A 27,333-nucleotide genomic window follows, 5' to 3' on the forward strand; every position below is an offset into this window, starting at 1 on the left:
TAAAAATAAATTTTGGGGATGCATGGATGGCTGCCTTCGGCTGTCTGCCTTCAGCTCAGGTCATGATCCCAGAGTCCTGGGATCGAGTCCCACATCAGGCTCCCTGCTCAGCGGGGAGCCTACTTCTCCCTCTGCCCATCCCCCTGCTTTCTCTCTCTGACAAATAAATAAATAAAATCTTAAAAAAAAAATAAAAATAAAATAGAAAAATTTATAATCTTAAAAAAATAAAATTTTCCGGAATTCACATCTCATTGTCCCTTCTACGTTTATACTACTTTAACATAACTAAAATTTTCATCATCCTCACTAAAATGTGAGAACTTCATTTTATGTAAAAGAAAATAACAATGAGAACCAAAGCACAGTCAAACCTCATCTGACGACCATTTACCGAACCCCTGTCAATCACAAGTCTCTTCATATAAGCATGGACTCAATCTGAGGAAATTAAGTAAGAATCAGAACAGCTCTGAGACTATATGCATTGTATAGTAGGTAATTAATGGAGCACTTGTTTTGGGGGTGCATTTGAGCTTGACACTTTTCTCTGGTGTCCTACCAAGAATGGAATGGGCTCATCATTCATCACTGTGTTAGTCTCTAAATCTGGCAGCTGTAAGTGAGCCCACCCTTAACAGGACAATCCTTAAAACAGAGAAAGCATATTACCAGTCTTCTATTTGCTTCTGTCCCAATGTTAACATTCCCAAACCAGGCCTGCATCCAGTTTCTTATTCTCGCTCAGGTATTTCAAGTATGTGTCTAACAACTCTGACCTCTCTTATGTCTTCATGTAATTTCTTTTCTTCTGACTTTGGCACAACTATAACTTTCTCCCTGTACAACTGGATTCTTTTTCCCTTTTCTACTTCAGCTCCTACTCTGGTCCCAAGAAAGCCACAGTAAATGCCATACCCAGGATGACCTTTCCATATAAAGGAGGGAGAATATTCAAGAAAGCCTCTCACCGCTTAATTAATCCTGAATGGGGGAGGTAAGGTCCTTGGTTACATAAGTGGTTGGTTATCATGCACTAAAAAGGACACAGAGGGACTGAGAACTACAGCTTAAATTCACCTTTTTATTGGATAATCCAATCCTTTTTATGTACACTCAGATTGAGAGTTCTGCTTTCCTAAATTGAGTATATTTCCACTTTGCCAAATCAACTATCACTTTTTGTCTATAAGGGATTAAGACTCCAACCGTACCAAATCTAAGAAGTCCCTCTTTGCTGGTCTAGGATTATCTATTCTTATTTAGAGAGAAATACAGTTAGAAAGAACTTACAATATCTAGAATGACTTGAATTTTAGAAACAGACTAACTCTACCTTCTGTGTTAAATATGCTCATTCTCAACTTTAGAATGTAAACTGACTATGGGACACATTATGCTAAATATAATTTCCAATTTAAAAAAAAGTTATTATACCTGAAACTAACATACCATTGTACATCAACTATACTTCAATAATAAAAACTAAAACAAAACAACAAACTCAAAACAGCCATTTGCAACTGATTATTCTTTCACTGGATATTGATATTGGTCAGATTCCTATTGCTAGGAATACCCTATTGTCAAAAAGGTAACAAAATGTCGTATCCTTTAATAAAAAACAAATAACTTCTGAATATATAAAATTATTTTTTTAATTTTTTAATAAAGATTTTATTGGGGCGCCTGGGTGGCTCAGTGGGTTAGGCCTCTGCCTTCAGCTCAGGTCATGATCTCAGGGTCCTGGGATTAAGCCCCACATCGGGCTCTCTGCTCAGCGGGGAGTCTGCTCCCCCCCCATCACCACCTGCCTCTCTGCCTACTTGTGACCTCTGTCAAATAAATAAATAAAATCTTTAAAAAAAAATAAAAAAGGTTTTATTTACTTGCAATAGAGAGAGAGTCCAAGGTGGTGGAAAGGGGCAGAGGGAGAGAAAGAAGCAGGCTCCAGGGAGCCCAAGACAGGGTTCAATCCTGCTTTATGCCAGGACCCTGGGATAGGCAGACACTTAACTAACTGAGCCACACAGGCATTGCTGAATATCTACAATTTTTATAAGCAAAATTTAAAAAAGAATTGTCACAACAAATAAGACAGAAATATTTAATATAAATAATCATACAAATTAATAAGACAAACGTAACTCTAATGTAAGTATCACACACTAGAATTCTTTCTTTTGAAATTCTGTAAAGCTTTATCTGCTCATGAAGAAAAATAAAAATGTTGAGGTCATAAAATTAGTATACTATATATATTTTGGTCCCATTTTTATTTTAAAATGTTGTGCTATAAATGGATCAAAAGGAACGAGAAAGAATGACAGTTTCAGAGCAGAAGACAATTAGGATGCTTAAAAATATTTTTTCAACTCATCTATTTTTTTCCTTTTCTTCTCCCAAAGATTCTATTTATTTGAGAGAAAGAAAACATGTTTGTGAGCAGGGGAGGTGCAGAGGGAGACAGACAAGAAGATTCTGTGCCAAATGCAGAATTGACACAGGTCTTGATTCCAGGACCCTGAGATCACCCTGAGCCAAAATCAAAAGTTAGAGACCTAACTGACTGAGCCACCTAGACACCCCTTAACTTGTCTTTTTTAAAAAATAAATTCACACCCACACACACAAAATAAGTACATTCACAGTAACATATTTGCTTTTATAAAAATTTTATTCAAAACTCCATTTTAGAAAAAAATGACAAAAGCCAAATACTACAGAGAAAAGACAATCATCAGCCAGAACAAGGACTGCCCAATTTAAAAAAAAAGGAAGAAAAAAGAAAGATTATTTATTTATTTATTTGAAAGAGAGAGGAACAGAGGCAGAGGTGGGGAGGGAGAAAGGGGAAGAGGGGGAGGGAGGAAGGATAGAGCAGGAGACAGAGAGAATCTATAGCTGACTCCACACTGAGCGCAGAGTCTGACGCAGGGCTCAATCCCACAACCCTGAGATCATGACCTAAGCCAAAACCTTGAGAGGGACACTTAAGCAACTGAGCCACCCAGGCACCCCCAAACACTTCTTCAGTCTTTGTTTTGTGTGTGCCACCTGATTTGTATATTGTCAATCATAAGGCCAGTGATGACAGCTGGTAGTCCAATCCAATATTCCTTCTGTACTCTGGGGCCCCAATGATTGCCATTCTCATATAAGGCCCTCTAGGGTTCTGCTTTTATATTGTCCTCCCAACTCATGAGCTGATAATGTAAAGGCATTATAAGCCTGTTCAGTTACTACTCTTTGCCTGTTCAGTTACTACTACTAAGATAGTAAAAATGAAAACCTCTAATCAGCTGATCATCTTCTACTGCTTTTTAATTTTATTTATTTTTTAGAAGGCTTTTTTTTTTTTTTTAATTTGACAGAGAGAGAGATCACAAGTAGGCAGAGAGGCAGGCAGGGACAGGGGGAAGCAGAGAGCCCGATATAGGGCTTGATCCCAGGACCCTGGGATCATGACCTGAGCCAAAGGCAGAGGGTTTAACCCACTAAGCCACCCAGGCACCCCTGCTTTTTTTTATTTTTAAACAATTCCAGAAGCCCTCTCCCTTCTTATTGAGGTTAGATTCTATAGTCTCCCATCTTCACAGCATTTGTTAACATTCTTGGACTGCATGTCTGAATCTGAGTGCTATTTAAGAAAGTTACACAACAGTGCAAATTAATTATTTATAAATTCATGAATATCAGCATCAAAGGTGTTTTCTGATCATGCCTAGAATCCTATTATGTTTCTGTGGTAACTTACTCTCCCCTTTCTTTACAACAACTATTTCAAACTTGTCTACGTTCTTCAAACTGCCAAATCACCTACACTCCCCTCTGCTCACAACAGAAGATTCCATGTTATTCTTTAAAGAAAAAAAAGTTGACGCTATCATATGGAAACTCCCTAAAATCTCTACTACTAAATGTATAAACCAGCCGAATATACACCCATCTTGTTCATCCTTACCTATCCCCTCCTGTTCCTTCTCCCAAATAAGGCCCATTTCAACTTTTATATTTTTTTAAATTTTATTCCTTCCCTAATATTCTTTATTATCATTAATGCTGTCTCCCCTATATAATCAAAACACTAACTATCTGAATCACCTTTTTAACCTTTTTGGGCCTCTGTCATATAAATCTCACTTTCCATAGTTAGTAATTTGAGGAAAAGACTAAACTGGTCATTGATACCTTAGAATAAGACAGGAGAAATATGGGGGAAATGATTTTTAGTTTAAACTTTCTTTTAACTGAATATATTTGATACGTAACATTGTGTAAAATTTAAGGTATACCACAAGTTAATTTGATACATGCACATATTGCAGGGAAAAGAATTTTTAAAGTAGGCTCCGTGCCCAACATGAGAATAGAACTCACAACCCCAGGGGCGCCTGGGTGGCTCAGTGGGTTAAAGCCTCTGCCTTCGGCTCAGGTCATGCTCCCAGGGTCCTGGGATTGATCCCCACATCAGGCTCTCTGCTCAGCAGGGAGCCTGCTTCCCTTCCTCTCTCTCTGCCTGCCTCTCTGCCTACTTGTCATCTCTGTCAAATAAATAAAATCTTAAAAAAAAAAAAAAAGAACTCAACACCCCCAAGATCAAGAGTCACAAGCTCTACTGACTGAGCTAGTTAGGCGCTCTGAAAGTGGTTTTTGCAATACAAATTTGATCACGTTACCTCTCTGTTAAAGCTCATTTCTTGGAACTTTTTTTTTTTTTTAATTTATTTATTTGACAGAAAGAGAGATCACAAGTAGGCAGAGAGGCAGGCAGACAGAGAGGGAGAAGCAGGCTCTCTGCTGAGCAGAAAGCCTGACACAGGGCTCGATCCCAGGACCCTGAAATCATGACCTGAGCCAAAGGCAGAGGCTTATACCACTGAGCCACCCAGGCGCCCCACAACTTCTTTTTTTATTAGAGGATAGAGAGAGAGGAGAGGGAGAGAGAATGTTAAGCAGGCTCCATGCCCAACATGGAGCCTGAAGCAGGGAATCATTTCAAAACCCCAAGATCATGAACTCAGCCAAAATCCAAGAGTCATACGCTTAACTGAGGCACCCCTCCTTTTTTTTTTTTTTAAGAATTTTATTAATGTATTTATTTGAGAGAGAGTAAGAGAACGGGGAAGGCGCAGAAGGAAAGGGACAAGGTGACTCCACGCTGAGCACAGAGTCCAATGCAGGGCTGGATCCCATGACCCTGAGATCATGATTTGAACCAAAATCAAGAGTTGGACACTTAACCAACTGAAGTTCTTTTAATACTCCATTATCCAACCAACCACAATACCTTTGCACATGCTGTTGACTTTACCTGAAATGTTCTCCCTCACTTTCTCTAAGACAGTTATTAACAGTATAGATTCTACAGCCAGATTGCCTGGATTCAAATCTCACCTCCACCACTTATTAGCTGTGTGAACTTGGTTCACTCATTTGCAAAATGAAAAGGGCAATTATTACCTACCTTCCAGGATTATAAGAGAATAAATTAGTTATTAGGTATAAACTGCTTAGAATAGCACCTGGCACACACTAAATGTTCAGTATGTCTGCTAAATCAATGAACAAACCTGAGATGTACTCTAGCGTAAGAGTTAGGTGCCCAGACTCTGGAACCAGATTGCCTATGCATGACATTTGGCTGTAAGATTTAAATGTTCTAAGACTGTGGGCATAATACTTAGCTACTCAGTTTTTCCATCTATAAAATAAGATAATAACCTATCTCATACATCTATTATGAGTTCAAAAGAATAAACAGAAAAAGGGCTTAGAACAGTACCATATGTATGGATATATATATACACACACACATACACAACATGTCTATAAACTATTATTATTTTCCAGTTATCAACTCACGTATTGCTTTCACATAAAAGCCTTTTCTCAACCTGTCAGCCTAGGCAAGGGTCCCTCTGTTATTTTCACCTATGGCATCGTATCCCTTTCCTACAGAGTCCTTTCTGCAGTTTCTAATTACAAATTTGTTAGAAACTAATTTATTTAGTGATTCATTAACTTCTGTTTGTCCCCCTGGATTATAAGTTCCATGATAAAGGAAATGAGATAGGTTTCACCCAACTGGTGAAATACTTACTTACTCAAATACTTACTGAATTAATACTGAAAAGGCTAACTAAAATCTTTCAGAATGTTTGTATTCTATTTGAAAACTATCTGAAATATTTTATTACCAAGTAATATATTAACACGATCAAGTAATATTAATTTTCAGATTTGGGAATATAAACGCCTTTTTTTTCCTTTTAAAGATTTTATTCATTTATTTGACAGATCACAAGTAGGCAGAGAGGCAGGGAGAGAGAGGGAGAAGCAGGTTCCCTGCTGAGCCGAAAGCCTGATGCGGGGCTCGATCCCAGGACCCTGAGATCATGACCTGAGCCAAAGGCAGAGGCTTTAACCCACTGAACCATCCAGGTGCCCCTATAAATGCTTTTAGAGGCTAAAAGTGAAATATAGTCAGGCTTTAAAGAATATGAATGACAAATAAGTGTTCATTATTTTCATTAACTAGAAACCATTTAAAAGTTTTTGCAAGAGGGGGTGTCTGGGTGGCTTAGTTAGTTGGGTGTTCAACTCTTGATTTGGGCTCAAGTCATGATCTCAGGGTTGTGGGATCGAGCCCTGTGTCAAGCTTGGAGTTCAGTGGGGGGCATATACTTGAGATTCTCTCTCTCTCTTTCTCTCTAAAATAAACGAATAAATCTTAAGGAAAAAAGAAGTTTTTGCAAGAATAAGTTTTTAAGAGTAAAGTTCACTATGATTTTTTTATTATCATATGCTCTGGTGACTAATACAGTGCCTACAACAGAGAGGGCCTCTATAAAGATTTGTTCTCTATGTAACCATCAGCGTGATTACTGCAAATAATATTTATGTGTCACAACCAAGACCTGGAAAGTTACACCATTTGAACTAATGCAGAAAAGTGGTACAGAAGCTTTATTAGAGTACATCTATACAACCAGAAACTTTATATTCCCCATGGCCCATAGTATGCTATAGTCACTACTGGCCAAATGAAAATCTAATGGGAGATTTTTCATCTGACTGGAAATGGTTAAGATGAACACACTACCTTCCTGCAGTGCTAAGGACACAAGGGGACTTCACACATATTCACAAACACCTGCCCTTACTGTAGTGCTGGTGATTTCTGGTAGCTACTGAAAAACAGATTTAAAACCCATATTCAATCTTCTGATTTTCTTATAATAAATAACTACAAAATAACAACTAATACCACATCTAAATTTAAAAGTCAACACAAACTTGACAGAATGGCGTATGTTGGGATTTTTATTGATTATAAGCACTCTACTTTAAACGTTGCCATATAGGTTTCATCGAACAACTTTTTATTCATTATGAAAGCAAGTTCTATAGTAAACCATCACAACTTCCCATACCTGGTGTGTAAGTAAAACGTTGAGACTGGCTTTTTTTCCTCTTGCCATTGCAAAGATAAAAGTGCACCTGCACTGCAGCTGTAACTGCTGGGTTGTGATATGGAGGAACTTCAAGGACAATGTGAGCCTAAGGAGCATGGAAAGCAAGATTGTGTTACACTCAGAACTAAAAATGAAATGCACCTGCTAAACTCACCATGACTCTTGAGCCTTAACTACACAGTCTCTTCCATCATAGATAATTATGCACATCAACTGGTCATGTAAGTCATCTGGAGATTTACTCTATGAAACTCTAATCTCAACAGAGATAAATTCTTTAAAGTAAACCACTAAAGGAGAAATTACCTTTTAGTCATCCAATTGGGTTCTAGTTGTAGCAGAAATAAAAATAGTCTTATATACTACGTAGTGAGATACTCTGAACACTGAGTATTACATGTTGCTATTGATCTTAAGTGGAAGTCTACTCTGATTTTCAGTCAGGTTTAATATTTCTTGAGCTGTGTTATAGTTTAGATTCCTTAAATTTCACATTCAAAATGTTCTAAACTGGCAATATACAAAATCCGTTCCTACATAAAAAATAATTTTACACAAGCAGAGTGAAAACTGTTGGCCCAAACCAACTGCAATCCTTAACCTAATTTCTCCAGGTCTCTGGAGAGCACTGTGCAGTGTTATCCTCTACCCCCAGAAGATTCTGTCACCAGTCCAACCAGGATTAAGGGACCACAGCGTTCAGTGGTGAATCCTGGAAGGCTTAATGTTGAAAAGATGCAAATATAATCCTAAATATACAAACCCATGAGGGTTTGTTCGCCCCCCCCCTACTTTTTGCCCATTATATATGTTCTTTACTGAATTTATTTGATTTCTTCACTGCATTCAGAGAAAAAATTTAGTGATAACATCAGTAAGAACCTTCTAATAAAAGGAAAAGACACCAATTGTTTATCTATCCTAAATTTAATTTTAGTGTCAGGAAAGTACCTATCTCATGTCCAAACTTCTAAAAATTCAAATTTACTTTTCTTTCATACAACAGATAAAAGTCTTCATCTATAACATAAAAGTGGCATTATCCAATTTTCTCATCATGCTTCTTAAGTATTTAAAAAGGAATAAAGTAAATTTCTTACCCCTTGACATTTTTCCCTGATTATTTTCCCTTCTACCTCCCACTGAGGTCGTCCATCTATTGAAAAAAACAATTTACAGTTAAAAGTAATTCAAGTCAGAAAGTATATAAACAATATTTAATGTATCTAGTATCACAAGCTTATTGGCAAAGGGAATCTTTTTCTGACTTCCATTATGAAAATAAAATATGTACCCATGACAAAAAAATGAGAAGATCTTGGGCTACCTGAGATAGCAGGCCCTCCAGTTTATTCTGTCGAGTGATGTTTGAAAATCATCTGAGAGCACCTCCTCCAAGTGGTAGCCAATTTCTGCTTATATACCTTAGGTAATGGGAAACTCACTCCCTCACGAAGTAACCCATTTAATCTCTAGATAGTCACTGCTGATGGATAAGCTCTTCATGACAGATGAAATCTGCCTCCTTATAATATCCCACCAGTGGCTTAAGAACTACCCCTTGCAGCCCACCAATCTAAAAAATCTTGAGTGGTCCTCTGCTCGAGTAGCTTTCCAGATGTTTAAAAACAGCTATGTTCGCAGGTGTCTCCTCTTCTGTTGGCTAGCCTCCCCAGTTCTGCATCTACCTCTTACACAGATTTACACAGATTTTATTAGCCTTCCTGCCCATTCTTCTTCGAACATTTCTCCAACAAGACCATCTCCCTCCAAATGTACCAAGCCCAGAACTGAACAGCCCAGGTGGGAAATGACCCAGCATGGTAGAGAGTGACTAAGGCTCTTGCCACCTTATATGAAGACACTGCGTCTGTTAAGTTCAAACTCCTACACTGCACTTACATATTTTTTCTCCCAGCACTTATTAATTTATCCCTACTAGACTTGGATTTCTTGGCTTGCCAAGATCTTTTTAGACACTGATGGTCTTTGAATGTACCTGCTAGGCTTTCCATGTTTGTGTCACCCAAAGATCCGGCCAGCACATTTTCTGTCTCTTCCTCTCAAGTGAATTGTTCACCTGGGGGAGAACCCCAACTGCTACTAAAGCTCTCCAGTCTGATGTGCAGTATTCTAAAGCATTCTTTCTTTCTTTCTTTCTTTTTTTTAAGATTTTATTTACTCATTTGACACAGAGAGAGAGAGATCACAAGTAGGCATAGCAGCAGGCAGAGAGAGGCAGGGAAGCAGGCTCCCCACTGAGCAGAGAGCCCAACTCGGGGCTCCATCTCAGGACCTGAGATCATGACCTGAGCCCAAGGAGTTGCGCAACAACTGAGCCACCCAGGTGCCCCCAAAGCCTTCTTTCTTAAGTGATGGGCATTTGCCCATTGACTAACTCTCACAAGTATCTTCACAGTTAGCATGACTTCATCTAGTCTGTAAGGATATCTGAAAGGGCTCAATCAAACACCTTCTTAATTGTGACTATTATTTTCCAGTCTGGTAACTAGATAATGGCTACCCTTTGTGCACAAGAGATACTACAGACAAATGTTACGCCTACACAAAAATACAGCTCAGTTCAACAATCATTTCCTGGGTCCTGATGTGCCATGCACTTTGGGTTACTGAGTTAATGATGAAAGGATACTCTTACCCTCAGTCTGCAGATGAAAGGCAAATACAAACAGTTCATTATAATAAAGTGTGGCGGTTACAGTAATAAAGGTGCACTCTGAATGTGCCAAGAGAATTCAGGATTCTTACCCTAGTCTTGGTGAAGGGGTGAGTAAAGGAAGGTTTTCTGAGCTCTTGAACTGAGGCTTAAAAATAAGGTAGAATTCAAGTGACAGGGCGGGGCCGGGGGGGTGGTCTAGGCAGAAGAGCGGGCACGAGCAAAGCCAAGATGGCAAGAAACTACACAATACAAGGAACCATAAGCAGCTGTGTTGGTGGGATATAAAGTATGACTCAGGGAGGAGTAAGAAATAAGGCTGGAAAGAAAGGCAGTGACCTAAATGCCCTATCAAGGAGCCTAAAATATGAAGGGATTACTGATGGTGCTTTCAGAACGGGAGTTACATATTCACAGCCACATCTTATCTGAAACCAGTAATTGCTACCATTTAACATGATTCAATTTAAACTAAAAGCACTAAAAAATAAAGGAATTCTATAATGAAACTGCCTTACATATATACACATTTATTATATTGAGGCACAAATGAATTTTTATAACAGAAAGGGGCAGCTCTGAGATACTATCTCTTCCTTACACCACTTCTTTTGCTTAAAATATTAATGCTGCAGAAGGACTTTTCTTGACCACCTGATATAAATCAATATTCAGTTACTATCACTTTACCCTCTTAATTCATAGTACTTTTATCTAGAATTATCTTGTTCACTTTTATCTTTACGTTTATTGTCTGCTTCCCCACTAGAATGTAGGCCATCAAAGCAAGCAACTGTAAGATTTTATTCACCATTATATTCCCAATGCCTAGACTAGTGTCTGTCATGTAACAGATGCTTCATAAATAATTGATGATTAATAAACTGTGATACAGAACCGATACTTCTTTAAGACAGGCAGGTATGGGTCAGGATCAAAGGAGTTGGAAGGAAGCGAATTTTATTTATTTATTTATTAAAAGATTTTATTTATTTATTTGACAGAGAGTGAGAGAGGGAACACAAGCAGGGGAAGTGGGATAGGGAGAAGCAGGCTTCCTGCCAAGCAGGGAGCCTGATGTGGGGCTCGATCCTAGGACCATGGGACCATGACCCGAGATGAAGGCAGATGTTTAATGAGTGAGCCATGCAGGGGCCCTGGGAAGTGAATTTTAAAGGAGAAAAACAATGGAAAAATATGGTTTCCCACCTAAGAACAGGAAGATGTAACATTTTTAATCAAGTTGGGGGACCCAGTGAAACAAAATGGTCTGTTACGTCTGATGTGATTTTTTTATTTTAAGTATCAGTGGGCCATCGATGCAGGATTTGGTGGGTAAAAAGTACATAAAGAGAAGTTTAAAACAAATAATGTGGTTATAGATGGAGATAAGATGACTGATGAAATTTCCTAGAATGAAGGAACATAATGAAAAGAAAGCTGAACCACAGAACCTTGGGAAACATCTATATTTAAGGGCCAGGAAAACTAATTAAAAAAAGATGAGTGGGGACAGTTAAAAATGTGCCAGGAACCAGGTAAATACAATCACACAAAGGCCAAGGAAGAAAAGACTGTCAAGGAGAAGTGTGGGTAGCTGACTGTCAAAAGTTTAGGTTATATTTCAATATAGAAAATGAAAGAGTAAGTAGCAGGTAAGGAAATAAAGGTGATAACATTACCTTTTTGAGAGGCTGGATGATAAATGAAAGAAATAAAATGATAGCTTATGAGGATGTAAGAGTCAACAGAATGGGAATGGTTTAGTATGAAAAGATATAAACTTACTTAAACCCTAAGAAAAAGTATTCAGGGAAAAAATAGGTGTTGAAATTATAAGGGGCAACGAAGGTAATGTATAGCCTTAAATACTTAAGTTTTAAAAAGAGGAAAGGATGAAAAACAAATGAGATTACCATTTAAATTAAGAAAAACAAACATATTAAGTCCCAAAAAAGTGAAAAGAAAAAAAACACAGAAACTAGGGAAACAGAAACCAACTGAAAGGATCAATAAAGTCAAAGTACTCTGGAAACCCTGGCTAAAAAACCAGAGATGGCACAAATAAATAACAGCAGAATACATTTTTTAAAAGGGATATAATTCCAGACACAGAAATACAGTATTATAACCAAATTAATGTCAAACAAATTTGAAAACTGAGTGAAATAAATAAAATCTTTGTGTGAAATAATAGTGAAAATATGTATTGGTCTCTGCCTCTGGTTCCTGGATAAAACTCCTGAAGTTCCTTAAAACATTCTTTAAAAGATTATATTTGTTAGAGAGAGAGAGAGAGACAGCGCTCACACTCCAAAGCAGAGGGTGTGACAGACAGAGGGGGAAGCGGGCTCCCTGCTGAGCAAGAAGCCTGACATGGGACTAGATCCCAGAACCCTGGGATCATGACCTAAGCCGAAGGCAGATGTTTAACCAACTAAGCCACGCAGGCATCCCAATGCTCCTAAAATTCTTATGATTTTCTAAGTGATACCAACAGCACAAGGAATACCTTTTGTTCTTGTATTTGGTCTTTTTTTTTTTTTTTTAATTTTAATTATTTATTTGAGAAAGATCATGCACAGAATCCCTGCTGAGCAAGAAGCCCGATGTGGGACTCGATCCTAGGACTCTGGGATCATGACCTAAGCCAAAGGCAGATGCTTGACCAACTGAGCCACCCAGGCGCCCTGTATTTGGTCTTTGACCCCCAATTCCTGACACAGAGGTCTTAAATCCCTTGGAACTTCCTGAGTAACAGAACTATCTCTTGTTCTTTTTTTTTTTAAGATTTTATTTATTTATTTGGCAGACAAAGATCACAAGTAGGCAGAGAGGCAGGCAGAGAGAGGAGGAAGCAGGCTCCCTGCAGAGCAGAGAGCCTGATGCGGGGCTCGATCCCAGGACGCCGGGATCATGACCTGAGCTGAAAGCAGAGGCTTTAACTCACTGAGCCACCCAGGCACCCACTATCTCTTGTTCTAAGGAAGTGACTTCTGGTGGGCCCCTGGATGGTGGCTGGTCACCAAAAGACCAAGCCATGATTAGAACCTTGGAACATTCAGTCCCACCTCCATTCTCCAGAGAGGGGAGAGGGGCTGGAAATGAATAATCAGTCAAGCCTGTGTGGTGAAGCCTCCATAAAAATACTAAAATTACTCCAGAGACTGGGGGAACTTCTGGGTTGTCAAACACATGGGGGTAGCTGGGATAGTGGCATGTCCATAAGAAAGAGAAGCTCTGCATCCATCCCCATATACCTTACTCCACAGATCTCTTCCACCTGGTTGTTCACCTCTATCCTCTATGATATTCTCTATTACATAGTAAACTGGTAAATATAAGTACGTATTGCTCTGAGTTCTGCTTTACCAAATGATCATATCCAAGATGGGGGTCATGGGAACCTCCGATTTGTAGCCAAGTCAGAAAGATGTTGTGGGCAACTGGGTACCTACTACTTTCGACTGACATTTGAAGTAGGAGGCAGTCTTATGGTACTGAGCCCTTAAGCTGTGGTCTGAGCTAACTCCAGATACTGTCAGAATTGAATTTAATTAAGAATATCCAGTTCAGGGCGCCTGGGTGGCTCAGTTGTTAAGCGTCTGCCTTCAGCTCAGATCATGATCCAGAAGTCCTGGGATGGAGCCCCGCATTGGGCTCCCTACTTGGCAGGGAGCCTGTTTCTCCCTCTCACACTCCCCCTCTCTTGTGTGTCTCTCTGTGTCAAGTAAATAAATAAAGTCTTTAAAAAAAAAAAAAAAAAAAAAAAGAACATCCAGTTCATTTCAAAGAATTGGTTGATATATGGGAAACCCACACATCTGGAGTCAGAAGTACTGTGAATGTAGTAACAATGTGAGAGTAAAGGAGAAACAGACTGAAGGTTTGCCTTTTTTTTTTTTTTTAACCTGGAAAAGTATAAATCACAAAAAATAACTCAAGAAGAAATAAATTTAAATGGTCCCTACACCCATGAATAGAATTATAGCAGAAACCAATAGTCCCACAAAGCCCCCAGCCCTGAAGGTTTCAGAAATGAGCTCAGTTACACGTTCAAAGGAAGGTAAAATTGTATGACACACACTTAAGGAGTGGGAAAAAGTGAGGCACTTCACCAACTCACTTTGATATCCAGAATGCATAAACAATCTCATAAGGCAGTAAGAAAATGAAAACTGTATCAATGGAAAAAAAATGAGCAAAAAACACCAACAGAGGGGCGCCTGGGTGGCTCAGCGGGTTAAAGCCTCTGCCTTCCGCTCGGGTCGTGATCTCAGGGTCCTGGGATCGAGCCCCACATCAGGCTCTCTGCTCAGCGGGGAGCCTGCTTCCTCCTCTCTCTCTGCCTGTCTCTCTGCCTACTTGTGATCTCTGTCTGTCAAATAAATAAATTAAAAAATCTTAAAAAAAAAAAAAACACCAACAGATATTACACAAAAAAGGATACATAAATGACCCATAACACCCTCAATAAATGTCAGGGAAATTCAAAATCAAAGTTCAAGATACCATTTTACACCTACCAGATAAACAAAATATAAGAATTATGATATTCTTGGGGCGCCTGGGTGGCTCAGGGGGTTAAAGCCTCTGCCTTCGGCTCGAGTCATGATCCTAGGGTCCTAGGATGAACCCCACATCGGGCTCTCTCTGCTCAGCGGGGAGCCTGCTTCCCTTCCTCTTTCTTTGCCTGTCTCTGCCTACTTGTAATCTCTGTCTGTCAAATAAATAAATAAATAAATCTTTAAAAAAAAAAAAGAATTATGACATTCTTATTTATGTCCACCAGGTGATAAGCACTAAAATGTTCATAGCAGCACTGCTGGTTATTGTTTGGTAATGTCAAACACTGGATACAGCCCAAATATCCAGTGAGGAAACATAATAAGCTGTGGCAATTCATACAGTAAAACTATAAAGAAGTGAAAAGGAAAGATCTTCTATTACATGGATCAATCTTAAAACATTAATGTTGACCTCTGAAAAAAGTAATTTTCAGAAGAATACATGCAATGTTATACATAGTTTAAAACCAGAGAAAATACATAAAACTATAAAGAAAAACATGGATTGATTTAGGAGTAGAATCCATTTGGGAAGGGGTTTCAAGAGGCCTTCAGAAATAAATGTCTTACTTCTTAAACTTGGTAGGAGGTACGAGTATCTGTTATAGTCTTCTTATAAAAAGGTATTTCACGACTTTAAAAATGCTTTAAAAAATCAGAAGGAACAACTGATGGAAAGTGTTTTGTTTTTTCGTGCACCTCCACCACCCCGCAGGTTCCTGGGACACTGTGTGAGATGGGGGAGGTACTGGTTTTTTGTTTCTTTGTAGAGGTAGTCCCTGTCCTCCAGGAGCTTAATGGAAAACTGTTTTAAATATGCTCAAGAAGGGCTAAATCAAACATCCTGATAGTCACAGGATCCTTCTACATTTCTGAAAATGACATAATTTATATATTCCTATATAAAATACATAAAATTCACCCTTTTAAAGTGTAACACTGAGAGGTTTTTAGTATGTTCGCAGAGTTCTACAACCGCCATCACTACCTAATTCCAGAAACTCCATGCCCATTAACAGTCATTCCCCTCCCTCCAGTGGCAACCACTAATCTACTTTCTGTCTTTATGGATTGCTGACTTGGGACATTGTGTGCTGACTCCTTTCACTTAGCATGTTTTTAAGGTTCATTCGTGGTGTGTTATGAATCAGTACTTTATTCTTTTTTATGGCTGATTAATATCCCATTATATGGATAGGCCCCAGTTTGTTTATCCACATAACAGTTATGATCATTTGGATTGTTCCCATTTTGGCTATTATGAATAATGTGGCTGCAAATATTCATTTCTGTGCAACATACTGTCAATTCTCTTGAGTAGTATATGTATACAAAGGAGTAGAAATACTGCCTTTGAAACATCCTTAATTCAACATTTATGTGAAAATTTAAAAAATGTAAGGCTTACAAAAAAAAAATCTGTGTAAATGATGTCTGTAGCTTTAGGAAAACTATTTTGTGATTAATGTTAGTGAAACATCTGAATAATTTATTTTATCCCTTCTACCCCTTATTTTGAGGTCAATCAACTAAATCTTACTTACCTTGTCCTTTTTCAAGAAAAATGATTTTGGATTCTGGAAGAAAATTAGATCCAGTCACAATCATTTCATGACCTCCATTTACAGAACAACTGTTGATACTGTACTTCTCAATATGAGGAAGTTCTTGAGCAGACCGCTGAGCTGTTTTTTTTTTTTTTACGGGTTAAGAAGAAACAAAATATTAGTTTAAAATATTCCATATGTAAATGATAAATTCAAGCTATACAATAAAAATAAAGAGAAGCAAACTCTGGGCTTTTAAAGTCTGAGACAGTGGTAGCAATATCCACTATTATTTAGAAAACAAAATAGATTTATTAGATTTGTGTTCTTTCTAAAGAATTTTCTTACAACTATAAAGAAACCAACCAAAGAAAAATTAGTCAACGTCTACAACTTCACATTGACTTCAAAACATTAATTTCATCCACTTTTCTCCTTTTAGCTTGTCTTCAATACATTTTTTCCATACAACTATTAAAACTGATAAATCTTAGTATATGTGCTGGCAAAGCGAGCCCTAAAACTGATAAATCTAATGTAACTATATAAAGCAAATCAATGCAAACATATGTAATTATATTGCATACAATTAAAAGAAGACAAGTTTCTAAAGGAAAAAAAATTAGCTCTTTCCTCAAGAAAATATACAGGTCATCACTTAGCATGTTTTTAAGGTTTCCATTCTGGGCAATTTTCTAAATAACTGAAGCATACATGAAGTACACACTGAATTTAAAAAAATGGAAGTAAATGTTTCTACAGTGCACTGCACTCTTTCTTGCCAGGGTATGTGAAACATAGTTTTTCTTAATGCCAGTCTTCAAGAAAGTCTAAGGAAAGACTGGCCTTTTCTTAAGGCCAATCTTTAAATGACCAACTTTTATAAACAGTGACCTTGGTCATCTTTCTCTGATATTGACTGATTTCAAATTGTTATATTTTGTGAGATTCTATTTGAGTTTTCTTTTCTTTGTTTTTTTAACTGTCTGAACTTTAAGCTACAGATTATACTTCTTCTGACTGCTTAGGTTCTTAAGGTTTCTTCTTGCCAAATGCCTAATTAGGTTTCTCTGGATTAAAACAAATAAAAAGTATGAATTATGTGCTCTTCTTCACAGCTGGAAAACTGGTCTACTTTTAGTTCTATTTCGTGGGTGGAAAATTGGTGGCTTTGAGGGTCAGCTATGTTTTGTTTGGCTAGAACATTTTAAAGAAATTTAAACTTGAATGCCTTTAGGAAGCACACATAGCCAGTTCACTGTGGCTCTTGGCTCTCCAAAGTATTTAATACCAAGCTACAAAATGTATGTGAATTGGGATCACTGCCCCACTCAAAGAGAATGTTAAAACAGACCCTTTTCATAGGAGATGCGTCTGGGATTTAGGATCAACTACAACTTGGAAAGTACTGAGCACTAACTTAGACCTCAGAAAATACTTATGTTCCAAATGGCTCAAAGAGAAGGGAAATGCAAACAAGCACTGGCTGGCCTAAGATGCAGACTATTTCAAGTTTTAGATATTTATGGTGGAAACTAGCCACCGCAGGTACATTCAAAGAAACAGCAAAATTGTGTTCAACAAATGGCAAAGGCATAATAAGCGAGTACATTCAACTAAAAGATATATGTATCTTTTTCATATATATATGAAAAAAAAGAAAATTTTAAAAAACGGTTAATAGTGACTACTTCAGGGCAGTGGTATTACAAAAGATTTCCATACTACTCTTTGCACCATTCTGCATTTCTATATTCGCAACAATAATCACATATTAATTTAATAAACTTAAAGAAAAAAATAGAAAATCATTTTATAATAACTTCATCTCAAAAATTTGAATTAATCTATCAACTTAAATAATTGAACTTTGCTAAAAAATAGAGGCACATGTGCTTATATTGGCACAGACTAACCTGGGATGATAATAAGAACAATGGCAATGACAGCTGCTTCTAAGAAGCGGAAATAGTTGACCTGGAAATTTGTTTTCACTCTGTATTTTTTGAATTTTGTAGCATATACCTGTATTTTCTATTAAAACTAATATAAAACTACTTCTACAGTGAATTCTATTACCATGGATTTGCTCAGTGATTCCCAAAGCCAACCGGGAAATAATAAAGTAGTAGTGCAATTCAACAAACAGCAAAAAGGAGCACAGAAAGGTAATAGGTTTGATAGGTTTGATAGGTAATAGGCAGTAGGTTTGATCCCAAATCAGGAATGCATGTGTTTGACAGAAATAAAATGGTATAACTGAAAGAGCACTAGGAAAACCTGTGTTCTAGGCACAGCTCTCACCAGCAAGCAAATAAGCTTGAAGGAGTACTTCAGATACTTGTGCCTGTTTCCTCCTACACAAAATTAAGACATGGAATTAGAACACTTCTAAGTCTATGCCATAAACATCTAAATAGCAGTCTCAAAACTCTAGTCCTACCAGCTAACCTGCCAGAGGTTCACAGTTCTCCAGAGCTTGAGTAGGCACCAAGTTCTAGGGCCTATTCTCATTTCTTGCCTTTGTAAATTGGGGGGTGGGGGAGAGGAGAATTCATTTTCTCAATCGGATGTAGATAGATTAATGATAAAGCAAAAGAACCAAAAAATAAACTCCTAAAAGTCTTTATTTAGCTGAGACGTCAGCTTGCAGAGATAGGCATCTTCCAACAAGAAGGCTCACATTTTTTTTTTTAAAGAGAAAGCTCACATTTTCATTAAACAAGGGTGACCAAGGGATACTTAGTATCAGAACCATAGCTTCAACTGGTTCTCAGATGTCATCAAGCCCATCTTCTTTTCTTATAGATAAGAAAACTGTGGTCAAGAGAATTTGTTTATAGGCACAATTATAGGCACAGTTACCTATGGTCAAATTATCATGAGAACCCATTTCCTAACTCCAAGATCAGCACTCCTCCCACCTAAACAAGCAGCTTGTTTCCATACAAAAAAATCACATTAGATATCTAATCTCTGTGCCTCAATTTATACTTTTGATCCAAATATTACATTATAAACAAAACAGAAAATGGCTCATTATAAACAAAATCTGAAAACATCACAAGCTTACTTACAGCACTCAACAGGTATGGAAGCTGTCTGCAGAGAAAGGACTTTTCCATTGGGCTGTGGGATGTGCACACGGAACACGAGTCGTACTCTAGTATTTTTTCTGCCAATATCAGTTTCTCCTTTTCGAAGTTCTATATCTGAATTGCGGAGTTTCAAAATACCTGCACAGTCAATACTAGGGAGAAAAATAGACAAATTTTACTTGCTTACTGATATTTAGTGGTCCTCAACAACTTAGCTCAACCTAACAGGGAAGAACTATCACTACCTAAAATCAGGTCAAAAAAGAAAAATGCATGGAGTGCCGCAGTGGCTCAGTTGGTTAAGTGTCTGACTCTTGATCTCAGCTCAGGTCTTGAACTCAGGGTCATGAGCTCAAGCCCACCTTGACATGGAGTCCACTTAAAAAAAAAAAAAAATGTATGACTGCTATTTTCTCCTATGTCAATTTTGAGATTAAAAATATTATCAACGACAAACATATAATGGTAAGCGTGGTAGATTGTCTAAAAAGATAGCTATTAATAATTTTTGCCCATTCTTGTACCTGCATGCCACTTCTCCCATCAAGAGGTGGAATACCTAGGTACTCCCTTTGAAAGCTGGTCTTATGATTTGCTTTGACAAACAGAATGTAACTAACTGATACAGTGGAAGTTATGAGGGTTAAGTCCTGGGCCCACCATTTAAGCCTCATAACTTCCACTTTTGCTCTCTTAGAGCCCTGAGCCACCATGAAGTCCAGTTGGCAAACTGGAAAGAAAGGCCAAGATAATCTTCAACTATTCCAGCCACATCCAACCATCTTGGATGTTCGAAACACAGATGAGCTTCCAGCTGAATTCAGGGGCATAAGTGATCCCAGCTGCCACCACATGAATGGACCAGCTGAGTCCAGCCAACCTTAAGAATCATGAAAATAATGAACAGTTATTACTTTGAGCCATGAAATTACTAGAGTGGTTTGTTTTACAAAACTAGGTAAGTGAAATACAAAGTAAAAAGATGGTTAAATTCTATAAAAGTAACCAGGCGAGAAAAGATTCACTTGTAGGACTACAAATCAGTCATTAATAGCATATTTAGACTTTTCTAGTGCTATATTAGTAAAAACAATCCATCAGACTAAGATTCTAAGATTCATTTCTAAAGTATGCACATATAAAATTAACGTTTTGGTATTTAAGGTCTAACATTTCATTATCTTCAAAATTTATTACTTGTACGGCTGCTTAACTCACAATCACCGTAGGAAACAATAGTACCTACAAGATATGTTTGTATTCATTTTTTTTTTAAGATTTTATTTATTTGCATGACAGAGACACAGCAAGAGAGGGAACACAAGCAGGGAGAGTGGGAGAGGGAGAAGCAGGCTTCCCACTGAGCAGGAAGCCAGATGCATGGCTCGATCTCAGGACCCTGGGATCATGACCCAAGCCAAATGGAAATGCTTAAGGACTGAGCCACCCAGGCGTCCCTGCTCCTTACTTTTTTTTACTAGGACCTTTTCCCATGTTGGTACCTACATGTAACTATATCAGAATTGATTTCATCAGTGCTTTAACGGGGTTTCCAGTATTTTGCTGTTATAAATAAACCTGTAGCATAAACACACTAAGTTTTTGTGGTTCTTCTCTCAGCAGATGCTTACGACTGAGCCACCCAGGTGCCCCTTATTCACATATTTAAAGAAGAAAGCAAACAGGTAACTTAAATAATCAACATTCAAGTTAAAGTTTACTCTCTCTTGTGGTATTCCTTGTCACCGTCCTTTTGCTTTATCTACCAACAGTCCCAACTCTGGTGCTCATTGCCCAGAGCCTGCAGCAGTTGCTGTCAGGACAAGAAGTGTTAAAGAACTAGGTTCTCAAGATAAGAAAGAATAAAGCACGAGAAAGAATCTCAAAAGGATGAATATTTTCATGAACAGAAAGACACAGAAGAAATTTCAAAAAAAGTAAACACTTTTGAAGATAAGTATTTGCCATTTAAGGATAATGAATTATATTTAACTAATACTGAACACCTGCACTTTAGCTTAACCAGTATTGATCAAATTGTATGAGGTAGTGATTATTCATCTTTTTTTGTTTTGTTAAAGATTTTATTTATTTATGACAGATAGAGATAGTGAGAGGGAACACAAGCACGGGGGAGCTGGAAAGGGAGAAGCCCCAGTGTGGGGCTTGATCCCAGAACGTTAGGATCATGACCCGAGCCAAAGGCATATGCTTAACAACTGAGCCACCCAGGCACCCTGTGATTATTCATCTTAACATGCCAATGTAAGTCATTAAGAGAAGAGAAATACCAGAGATTACCCATTTTACTGAGTTTTGAGGAAAGGTATTTTATATAAATATATGTACGTACTGTTTTATTTTAAACTCTACCCCCATCATAGGGCTCAAACTCACAACACTGAAATCAAGAGTCACATGCTCTACTGACCTGAGACACTTAGATGAACCAAGGGAAGGTATTTTAGCAGAGAGCTGTTTCTAAGAGAAGATATAGAATGGGCATCAGAAATGACAATCTTAAAATTAACTCTGGCTACACGGGGCACCTGGTGGCTCAGTCGGATAAGCGTCTGCCTTCAGCTCAAGTCATGATCCCAGAGTCGTGGGATGGACCCCCACGTCGGGCTCTCTGCTCAGTGCGGAGACAGCTTTTCTCTCTACTGATTCCCCTACCTGTGCTTGCTCTCTCTGTCAAATAAATAAAATCTTAAAAAAAAAAAAACAACCACACAATATACCTCTGGCTACAAAATGCAGGAAAAGACTGGACCAACAAGAAAACCACACAGAGGAATAAAAATAACTATTAATTTTGTTTACAAGTATGACTATATTTTATTTTTTACCTTTTTTTTTTTTAAAGATTTTATTTATTTATTTGACAGAGAGAAAGAGATCACAAGTAGGCAGAGAGGCAGGCAGAGAAAGAGGGGGAAGCAGGCTCCCTGCTGAGCAGAGAGCCTGATGCGGGGCTCAATCTCAGGACCCTGAGACCATGACCTGAGCCCAAGACAGAGGCTTAACCCACTGAACCACCCAGGCGCCCTTAAGATTTTTTTTTTTTTTTAAGATTTTATTTACCTACTTGACACAGAGAAAGAAAGTACAAGCAGGGCGAGCTGCAGTGAGAGGGAGAAGCAGGCTTCTTGCTGAGCAGAGAGTCCCAACGGGGGGACCAATCCCAGGACCCTGGGACCACGACCCTTTTGGAAGGCAGACACTTAACTGACTGAGCCACCCAGGAGCTCCTTATTTTTTATCTTAAAAAAAAAATGTATTTACTTTTCAAATTTTTTAAAAGATTTTATTTATTTACCTGAGAGAGAGCATGCAAGATAACACAAGCGGCGGGGGGAGGTAAGGAAGAGGGAAAAAGGGGCAGAGGCAGAGAGAGAAGCAGACTCCCTGCTGAGCAGGGAACCGGATGTGGGACTCCAACCCAGAACCCTTGGGATCATGACCTGAGCTGAAGGCAGATAGATGCCTAACTGACTGATCACCCAGGTGCCCCCTCCTTTTTAAGATTTATTCATTTATTTGAGAGAGAGAGAGAGAAACAAGCAAGGGGAGGGCACAGAGGGAGAAGGAGGAGAGAAGCAGAATCCCTCCTAGGGTGGATGCGAACACGGGGTTTGATCTCACCACCCTGAGATCATGACCTGAGCAGAAATCAAGAGTCGGAGGCTTAACCAATTAAGCTACCCAGGTACCCCCAATATATAACTATATTTTAGGTCATAGTATAATACCACCATATCCATATTCATCTAGTTTTAAAAACAGGGAGGAGTTTTGAGTAGGATAAGGCAATGAATACTGGCATCTTATATTTAAAGTATCTTGTAGGGTGCTTACAGCAATGAGTTAGTATAATGATCTTAAATAAAGAGTCTTACACATTCAAAATAAATTAGGACTGAAATGACACGCCTGTGGGACAGTAGGCAAAACAAGGGGAGTATCTGCCAAGCTTTCCCCACCTAAGTGTTTTTAGAGAATAAGAGTCATTTAACACATACCTACAACTTACTTACACATAAATTATTTTGAACAATGATGGTCTTGTCATGCACAAATTATTTATCTACCATTATCTGACACTATACTACATTCAATAACTGTAGCTTATCCTTATAATTAGTTGCTAGGTAAAACAGGCTCATTCATCAGCTGCTCTATTAGCTAAGATACAGGGAAGAAGTTTCCTTAGGTTTGTGTAACTTCTTAGTTGCTTTTTGTTGTTGTTTTTTAAGATTTATTTATTTGAGAGAGCGAGTGAGCACAAGCAGAGAAAGCAGGGGCAGAGGAAGAGGGAGAGAGAGAATCTCAAGTGGACACCCTGCTGAGTGTGAAGCCTGAATCCGGGCTCAATTTCACAACCCTGAGATCACAATCTGCGCTGAAATCAAAGACTCTGATGCTTCACCAATTAAGCCACCCAGGTACCCCTCCTAGCTGCTTCTTATTCAACCCTTTTCTGGACACATACAATGTTGCCACAAGCCTTCTTACAGAATTCCTGTCCCTAATCTAACAGGCCAGGGTGGATAGAATGGCTAGAGAAAGTTCAGGGGTGTACCTGACAGGGTGCAATGAGGGCACTAGCTGTAACTAGTAACAATAGTATTTCTGCAGCTTTTGCTTTCTGGTCTGATCCAGGCAGGCAACATATGTTGCCTGCCCATATCCTCTTGGGGAAGGGACAGGAGTCATGACTACAGCCTGTTCCATATACTAGTAGATGGGAAAAGGATAAGATAGGTATGTTTAGCTGATTTTCTCACATTAATTAATATGTGAAGCTTTCCCAATTTCTTGAAAATTTTAGAAACTTGTGTACTCTTTTTTGTTTATTGATTTATACATTATTTTTAGAAAGGATGAGGCATTTTACAACATAAATACAAATTAGGTCAAGGAAAACAAACAAAAAAAAGCTTTCAACAGAAAGAACAGGAAATAAATATATTCCAAATTTAGGGTTATACAAATTACTATAATTACTATAACTGAACTTGACTGTGAACTTCCGGAGAACAAGGCAAAAAATAAATGTGGTAAGTTTTTATATGTCTCTCCTTGTCTGGTAAAGCAAAACCTACCATGCCATCAGGAAATACCAGCTCTCTCCCTTTAACTTGAAAAGATTCTGTGTATATGTATATATGTAATAATGACCAACTTAAAAGCTAATATCTTTAACAGTGGTTTTTCAGATTATGAAATTATTCATATGGATATTTCTTATTCTATCCTTCAGACAAAGTTAAGAATTATGGGGTGCTTGGGTGGCTCAGACAGTTAAGCATCCGACTTCAGCTCAGGTCATGATCCCGGGGTCCTGGGATCGAGCCCCACATTGGGCTCTTTGCTCAGCGGGGAGCCTGTTTCTCCTCTCCCTCCGCTCCTCCTGCTAGTGCTCCCTCTCTATCAAATAAAAAAATAAAATCTTTAAAAAAATACAAAACAAAACAAAGTTAAGAAGTTTAAGAAGCTTCTGGTGACTTTCTACTGAACTTGATTTAAGTCCAGTGCTTTTAATATCCAGAAGAACGAATGGAAACATGGCCTGCAAACTATCTTCTAGGGATCAATTTTTTGAGTTCTTAGAAAAAAGATGGTTCAACTGAGTTTTAAATTCATCTCTGCAGCTATTACAACTGTATATTCATATGCTTTTGATGCTAAATGAAAAAGTAAGATCCTAGAGTAAAAGGGAAGAAGCTCACATGCACGCATTCTCATTCAGTGGTTAGCCACTTCACTTTATTTGAAAATGGGTCAAATAGGATGCTTGGAGGCAGAGAACTGGGTTGGGTTATTGAGTACCATCCATGTAAACAAGGTAGGTTTTATTTCAATTTATATTAACTTGTCTTTTCTAGTAATAGGTAACAAGGGAAAAAAGTTAACAAGGTAAGTTCTTTTTTCCTCTTTTTTCTTCCTTTTTTTAAAAAATAAATATTTATTTATTTTAGACAGAAAGAATGTGTGTACAGGGAGGGGCAAACGAGGAGCGAGAGGGATAAGCAGACTCCTTACTAAACTCAATGTGCTGAAAATCAAGAGTTGGATGCTTCACCAACTGAACCATAATAACTGATTCTTTCTTTTTTTTTTTTTTTTTTATTTATTTGGCAGACAGAGATCACAAGTAGGCAGAGAGGCAGGTAGAGGGAGAGGGGGAAGCAGACTCCCTGCGAGCAGAGCCCAACGTGGGGCTCAATCCCAGGACCCTGAGATCATGACCTGAGCCGAAGGCAGAGGCTTAACCCACTGAGCCACCCAGGTGCCCCTAACTGATTATTTCTTAAGACAGTTCTTTTTTTTTTTTTTTTTTAAAGATTTTCTTTATTTATTCATGAGAGGAGAGAGGGGAGGTAGAGGCGGAGGGAGAAGCAGGTTCCCCAAGGAGCAGTCCCAATGCAGGACTCGATCCCAGGACCCAGTGATCATGACATGAGCTGAAGGCAGATGCTTAACCAACTCAGCCACACAGTGCCCGGCAATTCTTATTTTCTAATAATAGAATTATATCACAAATTGGTTGCCTTCAGGGGTCTATGCAGCTTACCCAAAAAGTTATTTAAGTATAAATTTAAAGGAAGAGAGCTAGAGACCAAAATCTTATTTTATGTATGTGTTTTCGCAATAACCTGGAATGGATGTTACTGTCATTTTAAGAAAGGTCTATACCGTAGTTTGAAACAATCTATGTAACAAATCTCACTGTAACTTTAAAATGCCTAGTTGTGACCAATTAAAAGTTGCATACTAAATTTCCTTCCCCCCCTTTTCTCTCATTGTTAGAGATAGCAATGTACTCAAATAGAAAGAAAACAAAACAAAAAATCCCAGATGTTCCTTATATACAAGGATGAACAATGAGATGTGTTGGGTAGGTTTCTGCGACAAGTCTTTATTATTTTTTTATTTATTTTTAAAATAACATTTATTTATTGGTTTGACACAGAGAGAGAGCATGAGAGACAGCACAAGCAGGTGGAGCAGTAGGAGAGGAGAAGCAGGCCCCCAGCCAACCAGGGAGACTGATGTGGGGCTCAATCCCAGGAACCCAGGTTCATGACCTGAGCCAATGGCAGACACTTAACCATCCGAGCCACCCAGGGTCCCCTGTGACAAGCTCTTCAAAGAGGCAAATTCGGGGGGTGCCTGGCTGGCTCAGTAAAGCACGTGACTCTTGGTCTCAGGGTTGTGATTTCACGCCCCACACAGGGCAAAGAGGTTACTTAAAAAATACATATAAATAATATAATATAACATAACACAACATAAAAAAGAGGCTAACTCAGATGGAAGTTTTCATTTACCCTTCCTCCTTATTCCTTCTCGGACTACAGTTGTGATGGCTAGAGCTCTAGTAGCCATTCTGTATCTTGGGGATAGAAGCCACATGTTAAAATAGCAGAGAAGAAAAAATACAAAGAGTTTGGAGCACCAATGACTTATAGAGACATTGTGCTATTCCTAAAATGCCTGTGTATTTCTGTTGTGGCATAACAAACTAAATGTCTAGTGTTTAAGCCACTCATTTTCTAACATACAATCTAACATATAATAAACTGCATATAATCCTAACTTGAACAAAACTCTAAAGCATTCTCATTCAGAAGCTAGCTACCTCATTTTGTTTGGAAATGAGTCAAACAGGACACCTGGAGATAGGGTCAAAGTTTTCCTTAAGGAAATTTAACAATTATAATAACTGTATTGCAATTATTACTGTCTATCCTATTAGACTGTGAGCAACTTGAAAAAAGTCCATATATATTTTTCTCTATCATTTAATATAATGCTTGGCTGGTCCTAGATGGTTCATAAACTTATGATGAACTGAATTTCTTCTCTGGAAATTTGCTACCAATCTTAGAAAATATACTATGATTATTTATATAATGTTATTCAGTTAATTTAGAACAATGAATACTTTATTTCTGTACT

General features: G+C 38.1%; 1 protein-coding gene across 3 annotated transcripts in view; it reads right to left on the reverse strand.

The window, feature by feature from the left end:
* NFATC3 (nuclear factor of activated T cells 3) overlaps window positions 1–27,333 on the reverse strand; it is a 130,346-nt gene that overhangs the window by 36,164 nt on the left and 66,849 nt on the right. For all 3 annotated transcript variants that reach the window (XM_032854124.1, XM_032854126.1, XM_032854125.1), the window contains exons 5-8: window positions 19,348–19,520; window positions 16,268–16,408; window positions 8,579–8,634; window positions 7,437–7,563 (exon numbers count right to left, since the gene is read on the reverse strand). In XM_032854124.1, the coding sequence (XP_032710015.1) occupies window positions 7,437–7,563; window positions 8,579–8,634; window positions 16,268–16,408; window positions 19,348–19,520 (497 nt within the window). The remainder of the gene's footprint in view (window positions 1–7,436; window positions 7,564–8,578; window positions 8,635–16,267; window positions 16,409–19,347; window positions 19,521–27,333) is intronic.

The sequence above is a fragment of the Lontra canadensis genome, unplaced genomic scaffold (genome assembly GCF_010015895.1).
Source record: "Lontra canadensis isolate GAN:19392208 unplaced genomic scaffold, GSC_riverotter_1.0 scaffold8, whole genome shotgun sequence".
Lineage (NCBI taxonomy): Eukaryota > Metazoa > Chordata > Mammalia > Carnivora > Mustelidae > Lontra > Lontra canadensis.